At 46.4% G+C, this 21515-nt stretch overlaps 1 protein-coding gene across 1 annotated transcript in view; it reads right to left on the bottom strand.

The window, feature by feature from the left end:
- The window catches only part of LTV1 (LTV1 ribosome biogenesis factor), a 74307-nt gene extending 67773 nt beyond the window's left edge, over positions 1–6534 (bottom strand). The window contains exon 1 of the mRNA XM_063917466.1: positions 6370–6534. Coding sequence (XP_063773536.1) covers positions 6370–6372 — 3 coding nt within the window. The 5' untranslated portion in view covers positions 6373–6534. The remainder of the gene's footprint in view (positions 1–6369) is intronic.
- Positions 6535–21515: the final 14981 nt, after the last annotated feature.

The following is a 21515-nucleotide window of genomic DNA, read 5'->3' on the forward strand; positions in this document are numbered from 1 at the left end:
GTGCTCATCTCGATCTGGGTGGCATCAATCTATCCAGTCAGAGGAAACAGGAGGTGACTGGCTGTTTCCTCAGCCAATCACCTCCTGTAGCGGCGGCAGAGACAGGGTCAGCGTGCAGCAGGAAGCAGCAGCCAATCACAGCCTGCGGTGTCTCCCGCCAGTCCGGTGCGGTTTGAATCCACCTCATCGCAGCGCTGCGCACTGACCATGAATCTGTGTTGCAGCGCTGGCAGACTGACCCCGCTCACCCGGCACTGCTCCACAACCTCCCCGCTGCTTGCTGACCCTGTCTCCACCGCCAGCACCAAGAGACTGGCCCCACTCACCCGGCACAGCGTCGTCCTCCACAACGGTGAGTGCCACTCCGCATCTGCCCTGTGCCCCCAGCCCGATGTCTTTCCCCCCCTTCCCCCAGCGGCATGTGTGCCCGGGTTGCAGCGGGCTGTGTATGGGGTGGTGGATGGGCTTGTTGTAGGGGGTTCCCACAACACTGTCTGGGTGGCAGGGGGGAGGACGGAGGTCTGAGGAGGTTACTGAAATGTGTCTCAGTGCTCTACCCTGGTGCAATGTGTCTCAGTGCTCTACCCTGGTGCAATGTGTCTCAGTGCTCTACCCTGGTGCAATGTGTCTCAGTGCTCTACCCTGGTGCAATGTGTCTCAGTGCTCTACCCTGGTGCAATGTGTCTCAGTGCTCAACCTGGTGCAATACCTGGTGCAATGTGTCTCGGTGCAATACCTGGTGCAATACCTGGTGCAATGTGTCTCGGTGCAATACCTGGTGCAATGTGTCTCGGTGCAATACCTGGTGCAATGTGTCTCGGTGCAATACCCGGTGCAATGTGTCTCGGTGCAATACCCGGTGCAATGTGTCTCGGTGCAATACCCGGTGCAATGTGTCTCGGTGCAATACCCGGTGCAATGTGTCTCGGTGCAATACCCGGTGCAATGTGTCTCGGTGCAATACCCGGTGCAATGTGTCTCGGAGCAATACCTGGTGCAATGTGTCTCGGAGCAATACCTGGTGCAATGTGTCTCGGTGCTCAACCTGGTGCAATGTGTCTCGGTGCTCAACCTGGTGCAATGTGTCTCGGTGCTCAACCTGGTGCAATGTGTCTCGTGCTCAACCTGGTGCAATGTGTCTCGGTGCTCAACCTGGTGCAATGTGTCTCGGTGCTCAACCTGGTGCAATGTGTCTCGGTGCTCAACCTGGTGCAATGTGTCTCGGTGCTCAACCTGGTGCAATGTGTCTCGGTGCTCAACCTGGTGCAATGTGTCTCGGTGCTCAACCTGGTGCAATGTGTCTCGGTGCTCAACCTGGTGCAATGTGTCTCGGTGCTCAACCTGGTGCAATGTGTCTCGGTGCTCAACCTGGTGCAATGTGTCTCGGTGCTCAACCTGGTGCAATGTGTCTCGGTGCTCAACCTGGTGCAATGTGTCTCGGTGCTCAACCTGGTGCAATGTGTCTCGGTGCTCAACCTGGTGCAATGTGTCTCGGTGCTCAACCTGGTGCAATGTGTCTCGGTGCTCAACCTGGTGCAATGTGTCTCGGTGCAATACCTGGTGCAATGTGTCTCGGTGCAATACCTGGTGCAATGTGTCTCGGTGCAATACCTGGTGCAATGTGTCTCGGTGCAATACCTGGTGCAATGTGTCTCGGTGCAATACCTGGTGCAATGTGTCTCGGTGCAATACCTGGTGCAATGTGTCTCGGTGCAATACCTGGTGCAATGTGTCTCGGTGCAATACCTGGTGCAATGTGTCTCGGTGCAATACCTGGTGCAATGTGTCTCGGTGCAATACCTGGTGCAATGTGTCTCGGTGCAATACCTGGTGCAATGTGTCTCGGTGCAATACCTGGTGCAATGTGTCTCGGTGCAATACCTGGTGCAATGTGTCTCGGTGCAATACCTGGTGCAATGTGTCTCGGTGCAATACCTGGTGCAATGTGTCTCGGTGCAATACCTGGTGCAATGTGTCTCGGTGCAATACCTGGTGCAATGTGTCTCGGAGCAATACCTGGTGCAATGTGTCTCGGAGCAATACCTGGTGCAATGTGTCTCGGAGCAATACCTGGTGCAATGTGTCTCGGTGCAATACCTGGTGCAATGTGTCTCGGTGCAATACCTGGTGCAATGTGTCTCGGTGCAATACCTGGTGCAATGTGTCTCGGTGCAATACCTGGTGCAATGTGTCTCGGTGCAATGTGTCTCGGTGCTCAACCTGGTGCAATGTGTCTCGGTGCTCAACCTGGTGCAATGTGTCTCGGTGCTCAACCTGGTGCAATGTGTCTCGGTGCTCAACCTGGTGCAATGTGTCTCGGTGCTCTACCTGGTGCAATGTGTCTCGGTGCTCTACCTGGTGCAATGTGTCTCGGTGCAATACCTGGTGCAATGTGTCTCGGTGCAATACCTGGTGCAATGTGTCTCGGTGCAATACCTGGTGCAATGTGTCTCGGTGCAATACCTGGTGCAATGTGTCTCGGTGCAATACCTGGTGCAATGTGTCTCGGTGCTCTACCTGGTGCAATGTGTCTCGGTGCTCTACCTGGTGCAATGTGTCTCGGTGCTCTACCTGGTGCAATGTGTCTCTGTGCAATACCTGGTGCAATGTGTCTCAGTGCTCAACCTGGTGCAATGTGTCTCAGTGCTCAACCTGGTGCAATGTGTCTCAGTGCTCAACCTGGTGCAATGTGTCTCAGTGCTCAACCTGGTGCAATACCTGGTGCAATGTGTCTAGGTGCAATACCTGGTGCAATGTGTCTCGGTGCAATACCTGGTGCAATGTGTCTCGGTGCAATACCTGGTGCAATGTGTCTCGGTGCAATACCTGGTGCAATGTGTCTCGGTGCAATACCTGGTGCAATGTGTCTCGGTGCAATACCTGGTGCAATGTGTCTCGGTGCTCAACCTGGTGCAATGTGTCTCGGTGCAATACCTGGTGCAATGTGTCTCGGTGCAATACCTGGTGCAATGTGTCTCGGTGCAATACCTGGTGCAATGTGTCTCGGTGCAATACCTGGTGCAATGTGTCTCGGTGCAATACCTGGTGCAATGTGTCTCGGTGCAATACCTGGTGCAATGTGTCTCGGTGCAATACCTGGTGCAATGTGTCTCGGTGCAATACCTGGTGCAATTGTCTCGGTGCTCATCCTGGTGCAATGTGTCTCGGTGCAATACCTGGTGCAATGTGTCTCGGTGCAATACCTGGTGCAATGTGTCTCGGTGCAATACCTGGTGCAATGTGTCTCGGTGCAATACCTGGTGCAATGTGTCTCGGTGCTCAACCTGGTGCAATGTGTCTCGGTGCTCAACCTGGTGCAATGTGTCTCGGTGCTCAACCTGGTGCAATGTGTCTCGGTGCTCAACCTGGTGCAATGTGTCTCGGTGCAATACCTGGTGCAATGTGTCTCGGTGCAATACCTGGTGCAATGTGTCTCGGTGCAATACCTGGTGCAATGTGTCTCGGTGCAATACCTGGTGCAATGTGTCTCGGTGCAATACCTGGTGCAATGTGTCTCGGTGCAATACCTGGTGCAATGTGTCTCGGTGCAATACCTGGTGCAATGTGTCTCGGTGCAATACCTGGTGCAATGTGTCTCGGTGCAATACCTGGTGCAATGTGTCTCGGTGCAATACCTGGTGCAATGTGTCTCGGTGCAATACCTGGTGCAATGTGTCTCGGTGCAATACCTGGTGCAATGTGTCTCGGTGCAATACCTGGTGCAATGTGTCTCGGTGCAATACCTGGTGCAATGTGTCTCGGTGCAATACCTGGTGCAATGTGTCTCAGTGCTCTAACTGGTGCAATGTGTCTCGATGCTTTACCTGGTGCAATGTCTCAGTGCTCTACCTGGTGCAATGTGTATGACGTGCTCTGCGTGGCGCAAATTGTAGTAGGTGCTCTGCCTGGCGCAAAGTGTAGAAGGGGTGCTCTGCCTGGCGCAAAGTGTATAAGTGCTCTACCTGACGCAAAGTGTAGAAGGTGCTCGATCTGGCGCAATTTGTATAACGTGCTCTACCTGGCGCAGTGTGTATAGGAGGTTCTACCTGGTGCAATGGGTATAAGCTGCACTACTGTGTGGTGTAATGTGAATTGCCACTATTTTGTGGCCATGCCCCTTCCCCACGAAGCAACGGCCCTAAATTTATGAAGGGGAGCACTAATTCGCTTTCTGCCTTAGGGTGCCAAAATGTCTAATTACACCTCTGGTGCAGTGTCCTGTATGCTACACAGCCCAGCAACATTGTCACCCCATCCTCCCCCTTTCAACACTTTGTAGTGTCCAAATCAAGTCTGTTTTTTTATATTTTTACAATAAGATTAATAAAATCCTTCATTCCGATGGGATCCAGAAAAGCACAGGTAAGACCCCAATTTTTAAAAGTGAGGGGTCACTGGGACCCACTTTTTTTTGGTACTCGGCTGCTGCTGGTTTATGTAATAGGACCAGCCCGAGAATGCTTATTTTGCATGCTGCAGATGGCTGAATAATACCCCTTTTCCACCTGAGTAGCGGGTCCGATCCAGGTTGTTTAACCCGAGTACAACCCGTGTCAGCCCCGCCGTTTCCACTGCACTTCGACACGGGCTATTCCCGGGTCGGATCTGTTTCCGCTTAACCCAGGTAAGCTCTGTAAAAGCCTATTGATGTCATTAAAAATTTACTTTTTACTGTCTCATCAAGATGATGTCAGGAAAAGGAACAAAAGGGAGGGGTGGGGCCTGCTCACAGCAAGCATTGCAGCAATGTATAGTGTCTGTTTGTTTGGAAGCTGCTGCAATAAAAATATCTGTATGTGCTAAGCGTGACTTCAGAGTGTCTGTTTGTTTGAAAGCTGCCTCAATGCCTGCATGTGCCCAGCGTAGTGTTGTTTGCAAGCTGCTGCAATAGATGTGCACAGCGACTTGCATCCGCGTTTGTTTGCAAGCTGCTGCGGTGCCTGCATGGTTGTGTCTATGTAACCTTCGTGCTCAGGACCTGGAAGTGACAAAACGAGAGGGCAGTACCTAAATGTTTTCTCCGTTCGTTTGGGGTAAAAAAAAAAAAAAAAAAATCTATGCAGCACAGGACGTTCACCACGGTTCGGTGCTTCGCTCGCCACACTTTACTATTCCAAATAGATTGTGACATGGACCCAGGGGGTTATGGGAAAAGTCCTCTGCATGAAGGTAACCTAGACACTACCGTGCCTGCATGTGACAAGCATGTCTCCCAGGGATGACATCATCTTCCTGTGCCCCAGAAGCACCAATCAGTGTGTCAGAGCACTACTTGGGTCTGAAAACACGGACCATTTCCACTGCACACTTACCCGGGTCATTACTGTGCTCTTTCCTGGGTAGGATTCCCGGGTCACGCAACCCATGTTGAGCCGTTTCCACTAACTAAAAACCTGTGTTGATGCGCGCCCCCGTGCAAAAACCCCAGGTAAATTTAGCTAGTGGAAAAGGGATATAACAGTGTAGCTGGAGCCCTGCTAATTCACTGTGGGCTCTGATCCCTGCAAACTGGCTGAGATTATCTAATAATTCTGTTAGTTGTGAGTGCATGTGTGTGTGTGTAAATATATATACTGTATATATTATATCTACAGATGTACACATGCTCATAGGAATACATGGCCAGCATACTAAGCCACGGTATCCGTTCACATGGTCGACCATGTTATGGTCGACAGTCATTAGGTCGACCACTATTGGTCGACATTGACATAGTCAACATGGACACATGGTCGACACATGAAAATGGTCGACACATGAAAGGTTGACACGTGAAAAGGTCGACATGAGTTTTTTTTTACTTTTGGGGAACTTTTCCATACTTTACGATCCACGTGGACTACGATTGGAACGGTAATCTGTGCCGAGCGAAGCGGTAGCGAAGCAAAGGCACCATGCCCGAAGCATGGCGAGCGAAGCGGTGCACTAATTGGGGTTCCCAGTCACTTTACGCAAAAAACAACACCAAAAAAAGTTAAAAAACTCATGTCGACCTTTTCATGTGTCGACCATTTTCATGTGTCCATGTCAACCATGTCAATGTCGACCTAATGACTGTCGACCATAACATGGGTGACCATTCATACCGGAACCCTAAGCCACAGCTCTGCGTAATTAGAATCACCCGCGCGTGTGCCCGAGTCGCAGGATGGATGAGCGTGGCTACATCTATGGGGGGAATTCAAAGATTTGAAAATTCGGTTGGGTGTTTGTTTTTTCCGGTCTATTAGATAGGAAAAAACAGACACCCAACTGACTTTTCAAACAATTGAATCTCCCCCTATGCGGGCACCACATTTCAGCCTGCCTGACGACAGGGGTGAACTTACGCCCCCGTTACATGTCGTACATGGGAGAGCTGCCGCTTACCATGATTAGCTGCTCGGTCTGAGTGCTATGAGGGGGGCGACAGGGATGCCGTGCAGGCGTTCGGAGCTATCTCAGGGAGAAGGCATAGACCCGTACACCGTACTCTTCCGTCCACGCTGCCGCAGCCACATTGGATGATACCAATTAAACAACCCGGAGGGGTGGGGGGGGCAGGGTAATAGTTACACTGTTATCGTTCAACAGATTCGACGTAAAGAAAGAAATAAACAGCGCACGTGTCGCTTCCCGCAGCCGCTTCATCACACTAACAAATGAAACTTTTACAATAACATCACAGGTCACACACCCACCCCCGTGTAAGTGCTGTTGGTTTGCGCCACCAACCAGAATGTAAGACGTTTGGATACAGGAGTGTTAATATTGTGCATTTTGATGTCCCTCTTGTAGTGAGTGCACTTCCGGAAATCTTAATGACGTTTGGGCTACAATAAAATGTCCGACATGCTAAAACTACATACATCACAGGGAAGACTAATTTTGGGATATAGAGTATGGTTATGAACTCTACCTATTGAGTTGTTTGCAATCTTCATTGTGATGTCACAGAAACGACCATGTTGATACCCATTTTACACCGTTGCAAAAACAGTGGTACATCATACTTGCCTACCTGACGACCCTCTCCATGAGGGAGAAAATGCTCTGTTCCTGGACTAGAGATTAGAGATGAGCGGGTTCGGTTCCTCGGAATCCGAACCCGCCCGAACTTCAGGTTTTTTTACACGGGGCCGAGCGACTCGGATCTTCCCGCCTTGCTCGGTTAACCCGAGCGCGCCCGAACGTCATCATCCCGCTGTCGGATTCTCGCGAGACTCGGATTCTATATAAGGAGCCGCGCGTCGCCGCCATTTTCACACGTGCATTGAGATTGATAGGGAGAGGACGTGGCTGGCGTCCTCTCCGTTTAGACTAGAGTACTAGAGAGAGACACAAATTTTGGGGAGCATATTATTAGGAGGAGTACTACTTGCTGCTGATAGTGTGACCAGTGACCACCAGTTTAATTAATCCGTTCTCTGCCTGAAAAAAAAACGATACACAGTGTGACACAGTCACATACCATATCTGTGCTCAGCCCAGTGTGCTGCATCATATGTAATACTGTATATCATTATCTGACTGTGCTGAGTGCTCACTGCTCACACAGCTTAATTGTGGGGGAGACTGGGGAGCAGTTATAGCAGGAGTACATATTTTAAGTACAGTGCACATTTTTGCTGCCAGAGTGCCACTGCCAGTGTGACTGACCAGTGACCACTGACCACCAGTATTGTGATTGTCTGCTGACCACCAGTATATTGTGATTGTCTGCCTGAAAAAGTTAAACACTCGTTGTGTGGTGTTTTTATAAATGCATTCTGCAGACAGTGTCCAGCAGGTCCGTCATTACATAATATATACCTGTCCGGCTGCAGTACTAGTGTGATATATATATATTTTAATTTTATCTCATTATCATCCAGTCTATATTAGCAGCAGACACAGTACGGTAGTCCACGGCTGTAGCTACCTCTGTGTCGGCAGTCGCTCGTCCATCCATAATTGTATACCACCTACCCGTGGTTTTTTTTTTTTTTCTATCTTCTTGATACTAGTAGCTTACTTTAGGAGTCTGCAGTGCTGAGTCTGACAGACAGTGTCCAGCAGGTCCGTCATTACATAATATATACCTGTCCGGCTGCAGTACTAGTGTGATATATATATATATTTTAATTTTATCTCATTATCATCCAGTCTATATTAGCAGCAGACACAGTACGGTAGTCCACGGCTGTAGCTACCTCTGTGTCGGCAGTCGCTCGTCCATCCATAATTGTATACCACCTACCCGTGGTTTTTTTTTTTTTCTATCTTCTTGATACTAGTAGCTTACTTTAGGAGTCTGCAGTGCTGAGTCTGACAGACAGTGTCCAGCAGGTCCGTCATTACATAATATATACCTGTCCGGCTGCAGTACTAGTGTGATATATATATATATTTTAATTTTATCTCATTGTCATCCAGTCTATATTAGCAGCAGACACAGTACGGTAGTCCACGGCTGTAGCTACCTCTGTGTCGGCAGTCGCTCGTCATCCATAAGTATACTAGTATCCATCCATCTCCATTGTTTACCTGAGGTGCCTTTTAGTTGTGCCTATTAAAATATGGAGAACAAAAATGTTGAGGTTCCAAAAATAGGGAAAGATCAAGATCGACTTCCACCTCGTGCTGAAGCTGCTGCCACTAGTCATGGCCGTGTTAAAGCAGAATATATGTCTTACTTAAAACCCTTTAAGAGGTCTAAGAACACTGTACGCTATTGACGTATGGAATACCGTAAGGGTACGCACGTTGCGTAGCAATCGCTTAGCCGTAGTCGAGACGCTCAAGCGTCACGTTCGCTCACGGCCAAGAGATCACAGGCAGGCACGCAATTGGCTGCCGACTAACGTAATGGTTCGCTATTAGCGTAGCGGACGCTCGGGACCACGAGGAGATCACCAGCAGCGCAGACGCTCACAATGTTAAACCTTTATAACTATACCATAAACAATGTACTTATACTGTAAATCCTTGCGTAGTGATAAGATGAGAATGCAACACTGTGTAAGCGGGTTTACACTAAAGCTGTTTGAGCGATAGAGACGCTCCTATTACCCACTGCAATATAATGAACACACAATACCGGTCTAAGGGTCTAACGCCTTTTAAGGAAATGAATGAACGTTCAAAAAGAATAATACAATACAAGTCATACACTACCAATATAACATAGACTACCTAACCAGATAACTACACATGAAATACAATATTAGTACAATAACTATATAAGAGAAACGAGAGAGAAAGAGAAGAGAGAGAGAGAGAGATATGTGGCTCACAATAACAAGAAAGACAATAGGATTGCGGAGAAAACTTACGCTCAAGGGAAACAATCGCATGCGCCTCTGGATATCCAGCTCCCGATTATCAGCAATGAGAACCGTTGAAGAGAATAGAGAGCTGGATCAGGTCGGCTTGTCCTTTTATACCCTACACATAATACAGTACAATGGTCCTATATTCTTATTGTTCATTGGACACAGGAATTCCTCTTCGCATTATAACAAAAGGTCATAGGTTGATTCATACAGGTGGGCTGTGACTATTTCCAACTGCTCAGGTGGGTGGGAAACTAGGTTTCCCGCCGCATGGATAATAAAGTGCAAATATAGTAAAAGTCCATAAACTTCTTATGTCCATAACTATTCGCACGAGCGATTAATCCGCTTCAAACCAACACCGGAATATTGCTAATTAAATACTCTTCCGATGGATACTAAACACCACTGTATAACCCTTGTCTGACCCTTCGTATCAAACAAAGAGGGATCTCTCTGTCCATGAACATGCTACATTAACTAAACTTTCAGATTCTATCAAAGGAACCATAATCTACAAAATACATTATATGGTGAAAATATGGAACGATTGAGTCGCACGCTAGGCGCACATAAACTACCGTAAATGCGCATACAGTGCGCCTGCGGGTGCACGTAACGGCGGGTATGCGCACGCACAGGAGAGCGCACGCATGCGCAGTGAGGACACATATGAGGTGCAAATATGGCAGTGTGCATCATGATATTTTTCTGACTTTGACAGTCCACCCTTTGGCAGTCACCAATAACTGCCACTTTCTAAAACATTTCAAAACGAGAAAAATATATGTCATATGTAAATATTTCTATGGTTGGGTAGGGGAGGAGAGGAGAAGGTAGGAAAAGGGTATGACCTAGTGAGCAGTGACGTGCGGTGGGGTGAGGCAGCTGAGGCAGAGCCTTTCCTGTCATACTTACGTTTGTACCAGAGTTTTGATTGTATAAAGTATATGAAAAATACAAAGAATATGTTTGATATATCTTCTTTGCATTATTCTAATCATTTTTATAGACAAAACTCTGGAGTAAAAAGTCTATGGCAGGTGAGGCAGTGCCTCACCTGGTTATCTTTTCTGCACATCTCTGATAAAAACTCACCAAATTTCCAGGAGTTTATACTCCTGCACCTGTGTATAATGCCCAGATGTATCCTTTGGCTCATATTTTGTGTGTAAATCTGGCTCTGGTGCTAGCTAGTGCCTCCTTAGCCTTTTAGCTCACCGCACGTCCCTGCTAGTGAGATAGCAGAAGCATGTGTGTATGAATCCATGTTTGGGGGGTCTTGTATCATCGTGCCGTACGTGTCTTAAATCAAGCTTCGAGGTATTGCGAAGTATACATTTGAATTCCTTCTTATCCCGTATCAAGGGTCTGTGGATGGGCTGTCAAACTTTACCGAGCTCTTTTCGGCTTTTGGTTGCAACAAAATGGGGGAGCACATTTTAGTTGATGATACATGAATGGGGGAATATGTGAATGCTGATATCTGTGCCGGTATTCCCTATCGCCTATATGTGTGCTTTACCTGAAGGTTGTAGAGATGAAGATAAGAAACAATTATGGTAAATGCAGTGGTATTCTATGTCAGGTTAATGAACATTTGTCGGTTGAAGTCTTGTCTGGTGTCTGTTGAATGCAGTCTTCTTTGGGCTTTTGCCAGAAAGTGCGGGCAAAAAGCTTTGTCAATGTCCATAGACTTACAAAAGTGTTGGGCTAGCGTAAATTTAAAATTTCTAGGGAAACTGGGGGTCTGTGGCATAGTTCATCAAATATCTGTGTATAAGGTTGTCAAAACTTCTTCTTTAATCCATCTGTTGTCTGTATACAGGATCATCAAATTCCTCGTCCAAGTGGGTCTTTTTACCTTGGAGAAAACGGAAAAACAGGTGAAAGAAACGGACCGTATAATCGCATTTTCATCACATCATTGTCTTTACCGTTGGGTCATAGATCAAATCCATTGGAATTACAATTTCCTCACTCCTTAGACTCATTACCCTGGTACTACGTTTGCACTTCATTAAAGCCTGACCGCATCTAAGTATCAAGCCAATCGATATGACAACACCTAAGATACATAGGAGAAACTTCCCAACATCCATTATGACTCCTTGAGCCCATTCTCCTAAACCAGAGAACCAATTTTGCGGGTTCAACCATGACACCCAACCAGTCAGCTCATTACCCACAGCAGCAAGGGTGAGATTGTGTCTCCTGCGAAATTCCCACTTTAATTGGAGAATGTCATCCATCTTTTGGTCTATGACCTCGACCGGATCCTCTGTACTATTCGTAATATATGTGCAGCATTTCACGCCGTACTGCGTTGCCAGTGTGACACAATATCCGCCTGTCACTGCCGTGAGATAATTGAGAACCATTCTATGCTGAACCAGTTCTGTTTTATAAGCTTGAAGCTCCCTTCCGGTATACCTAAAAGTGTCGTCATACATTTCAGTGATATTGTCTAACAAATCTGCGAGCGCAGATATGTATTTATAATTCAACACTCCTCTGGCGGTGCGAGTGATGTCTAACGCGAGTAGAACCTGAATCCCGGTGGATTCATGGATCATGTCAGAGGCCGGATGCTCTGTTCTTTCTATCAGGTGCCGTTTAACTACGTGCTCGTAATGAGTGTGAGTATAAGGAGCTTGGGCAACACGGTGTATATCTTTCATTTTGGCATGTGATACAGTCATTACCTCAGGCAGTACTTTTCCAATATAACACAACCCTTCTGAGTTTGGGGCAAGCCACTTATACGCCTTCCTCCCGCATATGAAATATGCATCATCGGGGAGAACATATGGGACGGAGTAGGACATAACCATATTACACATCTTCCATGTGAAATCTCATAACCCTAATTCTCCCTTCTGTCTAGTACACGTATCAGTTTGTACGATATGTGCACAGTATCCTGGTGATACCTCTCCAACTCTCATAATCCTACTTCCTAGGGTATACCTATATCGGAAATATTTTCCACTACCAGCTATGTGGCGTATAAGCTCTGTATCTGTTGGCATTCTGTCGGCTCTGTATGAAAAGGTCATGGTTTGGTTACTCCATGACACTTCCCAATTTCCCGGCTTTCGGGGATTGGAAATGTTAAAACATATTAGGGACTTATCCACATGATATTGGTGGAGCTTCAAACTAGGAGGACTGGAGATATTAAACCTCCTGTCCACCGGCCTCCCACCACTTAGCTCAAGTACCTCCCCTTTCTGATACTCGCCTTTGCTTGTTGATTATGTTGTTCTTGGGAAACTACGCCTCCATCTCTGTCATCAGAACCCATTCCAGAACCTCTCTCGACCTCCATGGTACTCTCGCCGGAACAGACTGCTCTGGTCAACATCATGGTCAACAGGAAAATCCGGATCACAGTCTCTTGGGGCAAGTCCATCTTATAGGAGGAAATGGAGAAAAATGAGAAGGGGGAAAGAAATAATTGAGGGAGATGGGATGGGAAGTGGAGAAAAACAATAAAAGGGAACAGGGGATCGACAACTGCTTCCGATCTTATGATTTTTCAAAGCTCAGGTGCCGCCTCAGTCCTCCTGAAACAGACGCTCCAGTGATACCACTTCCTCTACCGTCTGTTCTTTATCACGGGACCTCTCTGGATCAGCAACCTTCTTACAATGGGACGAATGAACCCAAGTCTCTCTCTCGGCAACCTTCAATGCTGTAGTGCTAGTCAATAAGACTTGGTATGGTCCTTCCCATCTGTCAATAAGGCAACCTGAGCGTAGAAAATTCCGTATCATTACATAATCCCCAGGTTAAATGTCATGACAATTACTATCTGGTAAATCTGGAATCACCAACTTCAAATTATCATTTTGATTCCTTAGCTGTTTACTCATGTTAATCAAGTATTTTACAGTCACTTCATTGTTACACTTCAAATCATCCTGAGGGTTAATCATAACATGCGGTTGTCGACCAAACAAGATTTCAAAGGGAGACAGATTAAGAGGGGACCTGGGAGTGGTTCTGATGCTGTATAGTACAATGGGTAAAGCTTCTGGCCATGTCAATCCTGTTTCTGCCATAACTTTGCTCAGTTTATTTTTAATAGTGCTGTTCACTCTTTCCACCTTCGCACTCGCCTGTGGACGGTATGGAGTGTGCAGCTTGCTATCAATTCCCATCAACTTACACATTCCTTAAAAGACATCACCTGTAAAATGGGTACCCCTATCACTTTCGATTATTCTAGGGATACCATATCTACATACAAATTCCTGCACAATTTTCTTAGCAGTAAACATAGCGGTATTTGTGGCGGCAGGAAATGCTTCGACCCAATTTGAGAATACATCTATACAAACAAGTACGTATTTCAAATTTCGACAAGGGGGTAATTGTATAAAGTCAATCTGTATTACCTGGAAAGGGCCGCCTGTAGGTGGGATATGAGATGGTTCTGTTGGTATTGCCTTTCCGATATTCTTTCTCAAACAGGTAAGGCATGACATTGCTCTTTTACCTGCATGAGATGAAAATCCTGGGGCGCACCAATATGCTCTTACCAACTTACACATTCCCTCCTTGCCCAGATGAGTCAGCCCGTGTGCTGCCTCAGCTAAACATGGAAGATATGCTCTGGGGGCCACTGGTTTACCCTGTCCATCTGTCCAGAGTCCTGAGGACTCCTGGCCATATCCTTTTGCCTTCCAGACTGCCTTTTCCTGTGTGGAACACAAATTTTGCATCTCACACAACTTCTGTGTGTTGATGGTATTGAATACCATCAATTGTGTGGTGTCTGTCTGTCTGGGGGTACCGGCTGCTAACTTAGCAGCTTCATCTGCTCGGCTGTTACCAAGTGATACTGGGTCCTGGCTATATGTGTGTGCTTTACACTTGATAACAGCCACTCTGTCGGGTTCCTGTATCGCTGTTAGAAGCCTTTTGATGTGAGCTGCATGCGCTATCGGTGTACCAGCTGCCGTCATGAAATTTCTGAGGCGCCATAGGGCTCCGAAATCATGAACTACCCCAAAGGCGTATCTAGAATCGGTGTAGATATTGGCTGACTTGCCCTTAGCCAATTCACATGCTCTGGTTAGGGCGACCAGTTCAGCAACCTGGGCTGAGTGAGGTGGGCCTAGCGGTTCTGCTTCTATGGTGCCTTGGTCATCTACGACTGCGTATCCAGTACACAAGTCTCCCGAGTCTGACTGTCTGTGACAACTACCGTCAGTGTAGAAAGTAAAGTCTACATCTTCTAGTGGGTTGTCACTGATGTCAGGCCTTGCCGTGAAATTTTGGGTCAAATATTCCATACAATCATGTGTGTCATCCTTTGTATTAAATCCTCCTTCCCCACCACTCTCATCCTCCACCCTTTGTGCCTGTCCAGGCACACCTGGGAGATATGTTGCAGGATTGAATGCACTGCATCTCCTTATGGTGATGTTTACGGGGGCCATTAGTGCCAATTCCCATCTTGTAAACCGCGCTGATGAGACATGTCTGGTTTGGGCAGAATTTAGCAAGGCTGACACTGCATGTGGTGTATGAATTGTGAGGTTGTGACCTAGCACTACATCTTCGCTTTTCGTTACTAGCAATGCTATCGCAGCAACGCTTCGCAAACATGTGGGGAGGGATCGCGCTACCGTATCTAGCTGAGCGCTGTAGTATGCTACCGGCCTGCTGGCATCACCGTGCTTTTGGGTTAGGACGCCTGCCGCGCAACCAGCACTTTCTGTTCCGTACAGCTCAAAGGGTTTCCCATAGTCTGGCATACCTAATGCTGGCGCCTGCGTTAGGCACTGTTTAAGTCTCTCAAATGCCATCTCGGATTCGTCTGTATGCGAAATCCGATCAGGTTTGTTTGAGGAGACCATCTCCTGCAAAGGTAACGCTAGAATGGAAAACCCTGGGATCCAGTTACGGCAATACCCACACATTCCTAAAAACGTTCTGATCTGTTGCTGGGTTTGTGGCAGAGTCATGTCTCTAATTGCTTGAATTCTATCAGCGGTCAGGTGTCTCAGTCCTTGTGTTAGACAGTGTCCCAAATATTTTACTTTAGTTTGGCATAATTGCAACTTGTCTTTGGAAACCTTGTGTCCTGTGTCTGAAAGATGAAACAGGAGCTGTTTCGTATCCTTCAGGGACGCTTCCAATGAATCTGAACACAGTAGTAAATCATCCACATACTGTATCAATACTGATCCACTCTCTGGTTGGAAAGACTGTAAACAATCATGCAAAGCCTGGGAAAATATACTTGGACTATCTATGAAACCTTGTGGTAATCGAGTCCATGTGTATTGGACTTCTCTGTATGTAAATGCAAACAAATATTGGCTGTCAGGATGCAGGGGTACCGAAAAGAAAGCGGAGCAGAGGTCAATAACAGTGAAAAATTTCGCAGTGGGAGGGATCTGCATAAGGATGACAGCTGGATTTGGCACTACGGGGAACTGACTCTCAACTATTTTGTTAATCCCCCTTAGATCCTGCACTAGCCTGTAACCCCTCCCCCCACTCTTTTTCACAGGGAAGATGGGACTATTGGCAGTGCTGGATGTTCTTACCAAAATGCCCTGTTGTAGCAAGCGCTCTATTACTGGGTAAACTCCTAACTCCACCTCTGGCTTCAGAGGGTATTGTGGGATTTTTGGAGCTATCCTACCATCTTTTACTTGCACAACTACTGGAGCTACGTTTGCCATTAATCCAGTGTCCTGTCCATCTTTAGTCCACAGTGACTCTGGTATTTGGGATGTCATTTCTTCTACCTGGGATGGATTCCTATTTAACATAACAGTGTGGGACATTAATTTTGATGGGGAGTCTAACATGTCTCGTACTTCCTGAGCGTGATTCTCAGGTATGTCTAAGAATACACCCTCAGGAGTACAATAAATGACGCACCCCATTTTACACAATAAATCTCTTCCCAGGAGATTAGTCGGTGCCGATGCCGCCAGCAAAAAGGAATGCTTGGTGTGCAAAGGCCCTACTGTAACCTCGGCTGGTTTGCTAACAGGGTAGTGCTGGACTACTCCCGTTACTCCCATGGCTGGAATTGTCTTACCAGTGGTTCTCATGCCCACTGTCGAATTTATCACTGATTTGGCCGCCCCCGTATCTACAAGAAAGTTTAATGATTTACCAGCTACATTAATTGCAATTTCGGGTTCACTTCCAAGACTTGCAATCATTTTTACTGGCTGCAGATTACAGGTGTGGCCACACCCCTATTGGGTATGGTGACCTCCCTGAATCCCGCTGGCAGCGACCACTTGAGAGGGAGTTAACTGGGAACTACCAGAGGCTTGCCAGTCTCTGTTCGGGGGGTATCTTTTTGTTTCCCCTGCATGTGGCTCATAACTCCGTTTCTGCGGACCCTGATCCCAATGTCGTGTGTCGTGTCGTTGTCTAGGGGGTTGATAAGACTTTTGTGTATTTCTCGATTTACAGTCTCGTGCAAAGTGTCCCTCTCTATGACAGGAATAACAGGTTACCACATTTGACTTACCCACAGGGTTTGGTGATCTATACAAAGGCTGCCTTGTGGTCAGGGTCTGTATACTTACGGCCATTAACTTATCACTTTGTGACTCCCTGTGTCTGGTGATATTCCGATCGTGATCAACAGCTGCCTCTCTCAAAGTAGCCACCGACAGACCTCGCCAACATGGGTGCGTGGTCTGTACCCTTGTCTTTAATGCTTCTTTTAAACCATCCATTAGCACAGATACTGCTACTTCTCTATGATTTATGTTGGTTTTAATGTCCTCTATGCCTGTGTATTTAGCCATATCTAGTAATGCCCTGTGAAAATATTCTGCAGCTGTTTCTGACTCCTTTTGTTTAATGGAGAAAATTTTGTTCCACTTAACTACTGCTGGAAAATACTCTTTTAACTGTAAATTTATTCTTTTTACATTGTCTTGATTGTACACATCTGAAAGGGGTACATCATGGTCTAATCCACAGTCAGCTAAAAATTGAGCTGAGTCGACATTGGAGGGTAAACATGCCCTCAGCAATATCTGCCAGTCTTTGTTATTGGGCTCTACAGTGTTCCCTAGGTCTCTGATGTATTTCTGGCTAGCAACTAGATCTTTCCTAGGATCAGGGAATTCAGACACTATGGTTCTTAATTCCATTCGGGAAAACGGGCTGTACATGGCAATGTTTCTGATAGGAGTGACTCCTGTGGTGTCCGTTTTCCCATTGGGAACTGCGATTACCCTCATGGGAGCAAGTTTAATAACCTCATTCTGATTAGATTCTACAGCCTGCGGTGAAATGGTTTCAGCATAGTGTAAGGTGCCGTACTTACCCGTTGATACGACCTCACCTGTCCCTCCGCTAGGGGCCTTTGTTACTAATCTTAAGGGTTGGGCCGTGCCTACTGTTGTCTCTGATATGGTGGCTGCTAGAGAGAGCGCCGATATTGTTGATGCTTCGTCCTCTTGATCACACTCCTGGGGAAAGTTTAGAACAGGGTACAACTTGCACGGGTTAATACTTGCATTAGTTAACTTATTAACATTATCCTTAACATTTATACAGTTGCTAAGTGCCTGTTTGTTACCCCCTGATGCGTCATTCTCCGCAACCAATTTCTCTCCTGATATATATGGTGGCGGCGGTGCCGTGGCTATCAGTTTCCTGATAGGGTTAGATCCCGCCGCCTGAGCCAATCCTCTCTGTATTTAACCCTCCTGTTGCCATAACTGCAAATAATCATAATGTTCGATCCGTCTCTTTGTTGATTTAATGAGACATATCCTTCTCCTTAGATTTAGTAACACATCTGGGCTAAAGCTGCCTACTCTTGGGAACTTTTCCCCGTCATTTACAGTCATTCTTTCCCATTCATCACATAAAACCTCTGTGTGTGAACCATATTTTTCACACATTACATACCTTGCCGACCCGATTGGTCGGTTTACTGAATCAACCCGAACCGAGGTTGATCGCCCCCTACCTGAACAACTGGCCCCCATAACTTGCAGGTGTTGCTTTAACTTCAGCGAACCCTTACAAAAACCAAGATGTTCAAGATAGGCCGACGGTGGCGGTTTACCGAGTACCCCACTCACTCGCCCACGCCGACCAATACGACCTACACACTGCCCTAGTGCTGGCGTACTCGACCCAGGGCCCCTATGAACCTTTGTTTACTGGAACATGTGAGTGTGATCCGCAGAGCATTAACCCTTTCCAGTAACTGTTGGTTGTTGGATAATTCCTGAGTGACCAGCGAACTTCCCTTTAGAAAATAAAAAATTACACAAATCACGTCAGAATGTACAAATAGCGTTTATGATCCCTTTTCGTACGCAAATGGTACTGGGTCAAATTACTAACTAATGCACACAATTACGTGCGGTACAATCAGTCTGCACATAAGCAACTAATCTTATGTGCGGAGCGACCAGTGGAATCGAAAATTGCGGCTGCGAATTCCTTCAGCATGAGCTTTAATGGCCTATATGGGTTCTGCACCAACCCCCTGGGTTGTGCTCTTTTCTCTATTTATAGCGGACTTCCTTGTCTGCTGTACCTTGGACCTCGTGGTCTGTTCTTGACCTCCTGGTCTGTGCTACAGTATGACCTCCTGGTCTGCTATACTCTAATGCTCAGATTTTATGTTTAACAAGGGATGCCTCCCTAGCCACCATGCACGTCACTTACATGTATGTACCCGGCGAGAACTCGACTTCTTGTGGTTCAACCTCAAAAAATTGTATAAACTTATATATGCAAACACTCACTCACCACATGTACACTTTTGTTTCTATTTCTATTTCTGCGCAGAAATTTCTTTCCTTTAGACCAGATGAGTCGTAAATTTAGAGAAGGATCTATTAATTTAAATTTCAGACACTAAAATTGACTTGCGCTATTTATCGCGTTGCCACCTTTTCGCCTAAATAAAAATAACACTATCGTGTGATTTGTTACGTGGGCGTACCCAGACGCTCCGTTGCGTAATATACGCTGCGTGCGTCGGCCTTTGGGTTGCGTGCGCGAGTCTCAGTCTTTTGTTAGAGACACGTGTACGCAAGGCAGGTATCCACCGTAACACAATTAACACGTTTATCAATGTAGGTGATCCTCGATCATCTACCGAGCACCACACAAGTCTCTCCTTGTATCTTAGGCAAAGCTGTGTGCGTGCTTTACAAATTACCCCTTAAATGTATTACCTTTACTTTTTAACTACTGATAGCAACAAATCTTTCTTAGCCCGTTAACAATTGTGAAATGGCAAACAGGAGAGTGATATGAAAATACACAAATGAAAAGAAATGCAGATATATGCGTGCGTGCGTACGCAAGACAGAAATAAACAGTTTTAAAAGACACTAGCGTGTTGTTCTTACCTCCGGTTCCGGATTCCTTCAGCACCCTTTACTATGCGAAGCAGACGCTTATCCAGACAGCACTACGAGGAATATGACCTCCCGCCCTTTGCTGATGGATAATGTCTGCTGAAATTACCTAGTGCAGATATGTGAAGGACGGACGAGCCGCCAATTGTTAAAGCAGAATATATGTCTTACTTAAAACCCTTTAAGAGGTCTAAGAACACTGTACGCTATTGACGTATGGAATACCGTAAGGGTACGCACGTTGCGTAGCAATCGCTTAGCCGTAGTCGAGACGCTCAAGCGTCACGTTCGCTCACGGCCAAGAGATCACAGGCAGGCACGCTATTGGCTGCCGACTAACGTAATGGTTCGCTATTAGCGTAGCGGACGCTCGGGACCACGAGGAGATCACCAGCGGCGCAGACGCTCACAATGTTAAACCTTTATAACTATACCATAAACAATGTACTTATACTGTAAATCCTTGCGTAGTGATAAGATGAGAATGCAACACTGTGTAAGCGGGTTTACACTAAAGCTGTTTGAGCGATAGAGACGCTCCTATTACCCACTGCAATATAATGAACACACAATACCGGTCTAAGGGTCTAACGCCTTTTAAGGAAATGAATGAACGTTCAAAAAGAATAATACAATACAAGTCATACACTACCAATATAACATAGACTACCTAACCAGATAACTACACATGAAATACAATATTAGTACAATAACTATATAAGAGAAACGAGAGAGAAAGAGAAGAGAGAGAGAGAGAGATATGTGGCTCACAATAACAAGAAAGACAATAGGATTGCGGAGAAAACTTACGCTCAAGGGAAACAATCGCATGCGCCTCTGGATATCCAGCTCCCGATTATCAGCAATGAGAACCGTTGAAGAGAATAGAGAGCTGGATCAGGTCGGCTTGTCCTTTTATACCCTACACATAATATGGTCCTATATTTTTATTGTTCATTGGACACAGGAATTCCTCTTCGCATTATAACAAAAGGTCATAGGTTGATTCATACAGGTGGGCTGTGACTATTTCCAACTGCTCAGGTGGGTGGGAAACTAGGTTTCCCGCCGCATGGATAATAAAGTGCAAATATAGTAAAAGTCCATAAACTTCTTATGTCCATAACTATTCGCACGAGCGATTAATCCGCTTCAAACCAACACCGGAATATTGCTAATTAAATACTCTTCCGATGGATACTAAACACCACTGTATAACCCTTGTCTGACCCTTCGTATCAAACAAAGAGGGATCTCTCTGTCCATGAACATGCTACATTAACTAAACTTTCAGATTCTATCAAAGGGACCATAATCTACAAAATACATTATATGGTGAAAATATGGAACGATTGAGTCGCACGCTAGGCGCACATAAACTCTACCGTAAATGCGCATACAGTGCGCCTGCGGGTGCACGTAACGGCGGGTATGCGCACGCACGGGAGAGCGCACGCATGCGCAGTGAGGACACATATGAGGTGCAAATATGGCAGTGTGCATCATGATATTTTTCTGACTTTGACAGCCGAGACGATGAAATGCCAGCAACGTCGTCTGCCAAGGCCGATGCCCAATGGCATAGTACAGAGCATGTAAAATCCAAAACACCAAATATTAGTAAAAAAAGGACTCAAAAATCTAAAATAAAATTGTCGGAGGAGAAGCGTAAACTTGCCAATATGCCATTTACCACACGGAGTGGCAAGGAACGGCTGAGGCCCTGGCCTATGTTCATGGCTAGTGGTTCAGCTTCAGAGATTAATTGCTTCTTTTTTGGTGGGGGTCCAAACCAACCCGTCATTTCAGTCACAGTCGTGTGGCAGACCCTGTCACT

This window comes from Pseudophryne corroboree, chromosome 4, assembly GCF_028390025.1.
Source record: "Pseudophryne corroboree isolate aPseCor3 chromosome 4, aPseCor3.hap2, whole genome shotgun sequence".
NCBI lineage: Eukaryota > Metazoa > Chordata > Amphibia > Anura > Myobatrachidae > Pseudophryne > Pseudophryne corroboree.